Source organism: Lottia gigantea, assembly GCF_000327385.1.
Source record: "Lottia gigantea unplaced genomic scaffold LOTGIsca_49, whole genome shotgun sequence".
Taxonomy (NCBI): domain Eukaryota; kingdom Metazoa; phylum Mollusca; class Gastropoda; family Lottiidae; genus Lottia; species Lottia gigantea.
In genome coordinates, this window is record NW_008709687.1 from 455,601 (window position 1) to 464,235 (window position 8,635).

Below are 8,635 nucleotides of genomic sequence, written 5' to 3' on the forward strand. Positions count from 1 at the left end.
AACACAAATGGTCAAGCTTGGTTGGGTAGAGTGTCTGTAATGGACGTAAGTTAGGTACAATTTGGCATCCGAGAACATCAAAGTGCCGCAATTTTGCGCCTGTGGCGCATTATTCGAACAATTTATGGTCGGGTGACGTGCGAATTTAATCGAAAATTATTTTCACCTGGGTGAAAATTCAAGGTTTGTAATTATTTACTCCTTGAAGTAGAATTATCACCTAGGTGAAAATAACACCACCAGCTCAACTGAAACGTTCTCATGCCGCTGTTCTCTGCAATCGAATTCGCACCTACGGTCCGACCCTTTTTGAATAAATCCTACGTACGCCACTGGTACCCGCCGCATTGAAAAAGCGATCTGCGCCCCTGATTGATCTTAAACTGGAAATCGTCGATATTTCAGTGTTTTAGGGTCGCAATGAATTGATCTGTTACAGGCCACAATTAACTTTGCCTAAAAGAAGGGGGGGGGGAGTGGGGTGACAGGCAGGAGACTGTAGAGTAGATTGGAAAAATCGGGACAAATCTCCCAGTAAGGAGGTCATTCTTTGTTTTCTGCTGACTGCTAGTCGACAACTTACTAATGTTATTTCACAGAATCTCGGATTAATTGACAATATATCATAGTTTCGGACTAATCACCGTCGCGCCGTAACTGTCTGGATGATCGAGGTAACTTAATAGTCATGTGACATTCAAAATGGCGACGGCCAGTCACAGTAAACTGTCCATTTCGTTTTTCTTGTGTATATTGTATGTATCAATCGAAAATACTTGTACCCTTCCTCTTGTCATCAATACCTGGAACTTTAACAACGCTACAAACAAAGGTAAGCATGCTTAATATCATCTACATCATCTGACATCAACTAAAATTTCATTTTCAGTTTACGACGAGCACAAAAACTCGTAAAGTCATAATGTCAATATGGCTAATTTATAAATGAAATAATTAAAACAATATACCCTGTTCATTGACACATACTTTCATTACATTTCAATCTGATATTTGTAATAACTTTTGGTGGTTATCAAACCATTGCAGCAACCATGTGTTAGGCAGAAGGACAACACATAGTATAGGGATGTTTTTTGGTGGGTGATGTAAAAGAGAGAGAGAGTATACAGAATAGTGCATGACAACATATACATGGAATAGTCTATTATAATACTATAGTTTGAAGGGGTAGTAGGTTGGGTTATTCTATTATAGATTTTATTAAGTAATACTATGACAATATTAATAGCATGGACAGTATTGAAGCAGACAGGAACCACAGCAATGGATGCCCTAGTGGCAGGATGTACTGAATGTGAACGACAGCAGTGTGATGGTACCGTGGGGTTCGGAGGAAGTCCCGATGAATCTGGGGAAACCACTCTTGATGCCATGGTTATGGATGGGTATGTCATTGTTGCTGTCTTTTTACTTTTGTCATGATACTCATGCATGATTGGTCGACAAACCAACAATATTTGCTATGTGAACTCTCTAAAAGGGATTCGTAGTGGACAAACTTAATACCAAAATGGCAAACAAAACTTAAACTAAGTGGACATACATAAACACCATTATTGTGAACTCTCTGTAAGGGATACTGAGTTGACAAATGTAAATGCCATAAACGTTGTTAGCTATGTGAACCCTCTGAAATGGATCCTGAGTTGACTAAGTAAATACCAAATAAGCATTATTAGCTATGTGAACTCTCTTAAAGGTTTGTCCACTTGATTGTCAGACCCATAGAGTGAAATTTTGAAAACTAATATTTGGAAGTTGACTGTAAGATGTCTAGTTGTAATTGTAGTCGAACGTCTGATGTAGGAGCTGTGGGAGACTTGCGGCAAGTAAAAAATGTGATTGGTGTAGCACGGGCAGTGATGGAATTTACACAACATACTATACTGGTAGGAAAATCAGGTAGGTTGTAGCGTAGAGTGTTAGGGTTGATGACATTTGCTTGGTTACTTCGAGCAAAATATGAAGGTTGTGGATTCTTATGTTGGTTGTCGTGTGAACAACTATTGACTTTGAATGATCATTATTTCCATTGGTATGGATATTACATGAAAGTTTCATTGATAGAACAATCTAGCATACTTTAGGATGACCTCCACAAATTGCCCAAAATTTCACCAAAGCTGCTAGCCTTTACTTTCTGTCCAACAGATCCTTTTAATCCTGAGACATTTGAGCTAGCCTGTCAGTCATGTCTGGAGCCAAATCCACAGCCCTGGGTATACAGCATGGCTACAGAGGGTGAGCCCCTTAAACACCATACCTCCCAATTGTAGCAGTGGACAATGATGTAGTTTTATGGTTTATGTTTCAGCTACCAAGTTTGCAGTAGAGATGGGTTTTACCAGTGAGAGTCTGGCCACAAACAGATCTGTAGGAATTTATAAAGATTGGAAAAATAATAGTTGTCAACCTAATTATAGAGAGGTAGGACTTGTTATGAAATTTTAACTCTACGAACACATTTCTCAAAGAAAATGTCAGATTGCTAGCGGTGAAAACCACAAATTTAAGTTTGAATACATTCCAATATTGCTTTTAATGATGTAAGTTTAGTCTGTAGATTGTTTCTGCTTTTAATTGTACTGCTTATGTTAATGTCTTGATGGGACTCCAATGTGTATACTAGTGCTGGGTATCGTCAATCATGCCACGATATGATACGTTTCGTGATACAAGGGTCATGATACGATACATCGTGATATAGGGTAATGGGATAAGAATTAACATGTTCTCTTCAGAATTTCTATATATATTAATTCATAACTTTATAACTGTGATATTTGGTAATATAGTTGATAGAAGTAGTTAGTATCCACTGTCTTATAAAAAGTTTCTATATATATTAATTTATAACTTTATAACTGTGATATTTGGTAATATAGTTGATAGAAGTGTTATCCACTGTCTTATAAAAAGTTTCTAACAATTTCAGTGAAAAAGAATGTTGTATCATAAAAAAAAACTTATAAATATCTACAATTCTTTTAGGGAATGAAAGGCATCGCCAAGTATCGATACACAATATAATACATGTATCATGGCATGTCATATCTCTATACATAGATTCACTGATATATCATGCCAGCCCTAATGTATACATATATTTGTTCAGTTTGTGTTTTTTTATTTCTTAAAAACTTCGTTTTGTTTTCAGAATGTTAGCCCAGATCCGAAAAAATATTGTGGACCCTACAAACCTGATAAAAAATATTTTAAAATCCAAAATAGTCGTAGAGATAAATTAATAGGTAGAAAAAACCATGACACGATTGGAATGTTAGTGGTAGACTCAGACCACAATATTGTTGGTGGAACGTCAACGAATGGTGCTAATCATAAAGTTCCAGGGTAAGGTAACTAATAATCAAAAGATTCTGCTTGGAACTAATTTCGTTTCTATAAGAAAGGAATATGAACTTTTCCAGACAATATAATTATTGGACTTTTTTTCCAGTTAATCGAAGTTTTTTTTGGCTGATATGAATTAAAACACTTGACCCCTCCAGTATCTTTATCTAACCACAACCACAACAACGCTAACAATTTATGATTTCTATTTCAGGAGAGTAGGCGACTCCCCTATTGTAGGAGCTGGGGCTTACGCTAGAAATAATGTGGGCGGGGCTGCAGCAACTGGAGACGGTGATATCATGATGAGATTTCTACCCAGGTAATGGAGTTTTACATCCTATATTTCTGCTCCTACTTGGGCTAACGAAATAGATAACTCTGATACAGACATTTTATTAAGACAGATCTTGCTGTTAAGTATGAAATGAGATGAGCTGCATTTCTGCTCCTGGTTCAGATATTTAACACCTTGTAGTGTGCAATGAGAGAAATTTGTTAACCTAACAACCTGCCCTGTTTGATATTTTCATTGTTTTTCATATTCTATATTCAAATCCACAAACAATTGTATTTTACAGTTTCCATGCAGTCATGTTACTAGAAATGGGGTATACAGTAGAGGAAGCAGCTAGCAGATCATTAAAACCTATTATAAAATACTATCCTGATTTTACTGGCGCTGTCATCGTAGCCAATGTCAATGGTTCTTATGGTAAGTGCTTCTTCAAATGACCTAAGAGGGAATGGTTTAAGTGTTTACACCAACCTGACAAGCACTGGCATTGGCATCAACAATATTTCAGGGAATTAAACATTTGACACCTAATCACCAAGTAATTGATTTTGGTCTGGATTAAAATCACAGTAGTTTCCCCTTGCCCCTCTTTTCTTTAACTTTTCAGACTAATAATCTTTCAAAGGCATATTAGAAGCACAGGTTATAGATAAATAAGACAATTTTATGGATAGATACTTCTAGAATATTTATTACTTCAACGTTTCAATGTGGTTCTCACACTGTCATCAGGAATATAATGATATATATATATATATATCAGACTAGGTTAAAAATTCTGTCGTTGGAACTTTGAAGTTACTTGCTGTCTGTAATTAAACACATTAGTTCCCATCGGTTAATAAAACGTTAAAATTAACTGTTGTCTGTAAGTTAACGTAATAGCTTCCCTTTAGTTATTGAAACGTTATTGAATAAATTGTGGTCTGTATTAAGACACAGTAGTTTCCCTTTAGTCTCTCATTGAATACAATATTATCATTTTAGGAGCAGCGTGTCACGGCTTGTCCAATGGATTCCCCTACTCCGTCAGGACATCGGACATGAAAGAAGCTACAATTATAACTGTGCCTTGTATTTGATCAGTTGCTGCATTATAGATCTGGATCAAAGCAAGTGCAGAGTGAGCAGTTTTGGGACTTTGGACTAATGAGTTTCCTATGTGTATATATATATATATATATATATATCCTATACTCAATTTTTTCATCGGATTAAGGGTATTCTACGTTATGTTTTTGTATTCAAAAAGTGGCTCGCACCACAACGATTCCGTTGATCGAACTACTCAGTCCGCCTCTGGGTCAAAGAATTTCAGATTTCAAACATCGTACAAGTATTTTACGATGAGGATCAGGGACCAAACGTCTTTCTAATGTTTTGTCTATATTATGATATTATAATTTTTGAGATATGTTCATTGTTTTACAGATTAAAATTAAGTAAAATAAAAGTTATTGTCTTTTTAGACCATTATTTCGGTTTAGATTGTTTTACTGTATTGGACTAGTAATTTATGTATCTTATTGGATTAGACGGATATGTAAATTTTTTGAATATTTTTTGTTCATATAAATGGCAATAAATTTTATATTTAAGTTTGTTTTATTTTTAATTTAAAAGAATAAGTTGTTTAAATATTAGCCATCTCAGCTGATAGAATTCAGCTATCCATCATACTTTTAAGGAACAAAATCCGTCTCTCGGTTCCCCTACGATTTAACAAAAGAGTAAGTTAAGCCCAAATCAGAGTATAACCCACATATACGACTGCAGTGTTTTCGCATTAAAACATGTTGGTTTTACAATGTCCTAGGCCATAAAAAGAAATACGTCCTTCTGGTAATAAAAAATCCGAACCCAAACCAACACTTTTTTCGACCTTACGATATTTTAACCCCAAAAAATTATCATTTTGCATTAAAATTGTGTCATATTGTGTTTTTTACTTTTTTTAAATAGTTTATTATAATCCCAAACAATTATTCTTAAAAAACTCAACACAAACGTTCTGGAGTGTAAACTGCGAGAGATGTCATGCCGCTGTCAATATGTTCTGTATTTAAATATTAATCAGAAGGCCAGGAGTAATTTTCTATGAGAATTTGAAAAGTTGGAATCAAATGATATAAAAGTTTAGAATGACAAGAAATCGATGTCGCTGACAATATGTTCTGTTGTTAATTATTTATAGGTAAGACGAGATATTCGTATATACAATCGTTCAGAGTTATTCAGGCGTTTCTTGTCATTGTCTTTCACTAGTTCCGCTTGGATTCTTCTCTGTCTACTGTTCTCTTAGGAAGAATTCCGCTCGAAATGAAATTAAACGGAGTTTTACGCCCTACTCTTCCTTTTCATTGAATAACTTTGAAAGGAAATGACGTTGTATACTTAATTATTTTGACATTATATTTCTTTATTTTGAAGTTTTTATTCCCTTACTTTAACCTTATATTCCTTACTTTGACGTTATACTTCCCTATTTTGTTGTTATATACCTCACTTTGTTGTTATATTCCTTACTTTGACGTTATACTTTCTTATGTTGACGTTACATTCCTTTCTTTGACGTTATACTTTTTTATGTTGACGTTATACTTCTTACTTTGACGTTATACTTCCTTATGTTGACGTTATATTCCTTATGTTGACGTTATACTTTTTACTTTAACGTTATACTTCCTTACTTTGTCGTTATACTTCCTTACTTTGAAGTTATACTTTCGTTTTTCGTCCAAAATTTGACGTTTTTCATCCAAACTTTGACGTTTTACTTCCGTACTTTGACATTGGTTGNGAATATATTACGTACTACTCCTCGGTGTCATGAATGCTTGTCATGGTGTCGCAAGGCAGTAAAGCAACCCCTGACCTGAATGATTAATTCTAGAAATTGTTCAGAAGAACAAAGTACACCCTTTGAATTATGCAATGCCCCCCACCCCCCCTCCTCCCCTCCTTTAAACCTGACCATTCAAGCATGTATATCGATGTATGAATCCTCAACCCATCAAACGTGACCATTCAAGCGACCATCGATGTCGAAATCCCCCCACCCTTCAAACGTGACCGCTTAAGAGTTATATATCGAAGCCGGACTACTATACATGTTTGAACACATTAAGAATTCCATTATTATGATTATCAATATCCGAGAGCACAATTACTCCATTCAAACAGTGTTCATAGCATCTTTGAATAATACATCTTCAATTTCTAAATGCAAAGCTGAAAGAATGAGACAGTCAATATGGTGCAGGGCCTTGTGAGGCCTTAGTCTTTATCACAATACCCAAATCAAATTAAACATACATACTCGAATAGTAAAATATTTACAAGTTTAACTATTGTTAAAATACCCGAGTCAAAATAAAATAGAATTCTCTTGATCTATTTTATCAGTTAGTCTAATCAGTTCTTTCTAGCATGTTCCTATTCGGATACATTTATTCTATGCATTTTATTAGAATTCGGAATTTTTTGTAAATAATTCTTGGAATATTTGCTGTTAAACTCGAAAGGTAATTTGAATTTCTTGCTGTAAAAAGGAACGGACATAATTAAAGTATGCTCTGTTATTTCGCTGGATAAATCTATTCTATGCATTTTCATTAGAATTCGGAATTTTCTGTAAATAATTTTTGGAATATTTGCTGTTAGAATCGAAAGTAATTGCTTTCTTGCTGTAAAAAGAAACAGATATATTTAAAGTTAGCTCTGTAAATTTATTCAATGTATTTTTATTAAAATTCAGAATTTTCTGTACTGATCTTTGGAATAACTCGAAGGTAATTTAATTTCTCGCTGAACAGAGACACAATCTACTATATTTTTCCATGTCGCTGTATGGAAATTGTTAGTAGATTTTAATTTTTCTATGAATTGTGATCCTTGGAATAGGAGCTGTAAAGGTTTAAAGGTATTCTAATTTTTCCGCTTTAAAAAATATAAAGAGACATAATAAAGTTGATTCTGATATGTAGCTGGAAGGATATTTTTCTATTTTCAAAATACAGATTTTCCTGTTAATTGGCATCGTGTCTTCATATCACTCCTTGGGCTTAATTTACCTTTTCAAAATGAGTACTGGCTGTAGTTGAAATTTGTAGTTGTTATGTGTATTTTACATCACTCTACAAGTTTGTACCAATATCTTTTACAGAGGTAATATTTATTTCATTCCTTGACCTTTACCAATGAAAGAGTATTTAAATTTACATTTCTACGTATTCAAATTCACGCCATGTCGGCGTGGTGATTTCTTGAAATAATTTGGTATTCTAAAAGTGTGCGGTTTATTTTTGAAAACATCTGAAACTAAACTAAGCAGTTTATTTTTTATATTAATTTTGTTGATCGTGAAGGGATAGAAATGATTAAATCTGTTTGGATTCTTAAAAATTACAGTTTTTTTTAAATCATTATGTGTTCAATGTATCAAAAATTAAAAGATTTCAATAAAATAAACAGATTTGTACATTTACATTTCTAAATTGCTTTGTTCAATCATGTCTTCCAAGATAGATGGAGTAATCCTTGTCTTATTAACTTTATTCATAGATGTAATCAAAAATGTTTTCAAAATTTGTTTACCATAACGCCCTGTTTTAGTCTGCTTTAGACATTTATATAGATAGCTTGAGATATACTGATTAAATCAGAGAATATTGACGTTATTCTGTGTCGTATCGTTTTCAAGAGAAAAATAAAGAAATTAAGGATAAAAAAGAAAGCAACATCAATCAAAGCACAAAATAATGGAATTCAAAAAATTCAGTCGATAAATTCATTAAGAAACAGAAATAGACTTTCGATATTTTAAATTCTTACAGAAAATCTAAAAAGAAACGAAGCGTTATCACCTTGATTAAAATTTGATGCGAATCGTCTGCAATAGATAAATCCAAGAATTTTATTTCTCTTTTAAATTTGAAATTGCCAGTGACTGATTTTGATATGTTT

General features: G+C 33.7%; 2 protein-coding genes across 2 annotated transcripts in view; both read left to right on the forward strand.

Moving 5' to 3' along the window:
- Positions 1-702: 702 nt before the first annotated feature.
- Positions 703-5,266, forward strand: LOTGIDRAFT_218839 (hypothetical protein; the record flags this gene model as incomplete). Its single annotated transcript, XM_009061556.1, has 8 exons — positions 703-832; positions 1,250-1,406; positions 1,811-1,923; positions 2,336-2,448; positions 3,179-3,372; positions 3,587-3,694; positions 3,954-4,087; positions 4,658-5,266. The coding sequence occupies 8 exons, from the start codon at positions 703-705 to the stop codon at positions 4,750-4,752; spliced, it is 1,044 nt and encodes a 347-aa protein (XP_009059804.1). The 3' UTR covers positions 4,753-5,266.
- A 789-nt stretch (positions 5,267-6,055) lies between these two features.
- Positions 6,056-8,635, forward strand: part of LOTGIDRAFT_125339 (hypothetical protein) — a gene marked incomplete at both ends in the record, with an annotated part of 3,634 nt that continues 1,054 nt past the window's right edge. Inside the window, 2 exons of the mRNA XM_009061557.1 lie at positions 6,056-6,264; positions 8,004-8,031. Coding sequence (XP_009059805.1) covers positions 6,056-6,264; positions 8,004-8,031 — 237 coding nt within the window. The remainder of the gene's footprint in view (positions 6,265-8,003; positions 8,032-8,635) is intronic.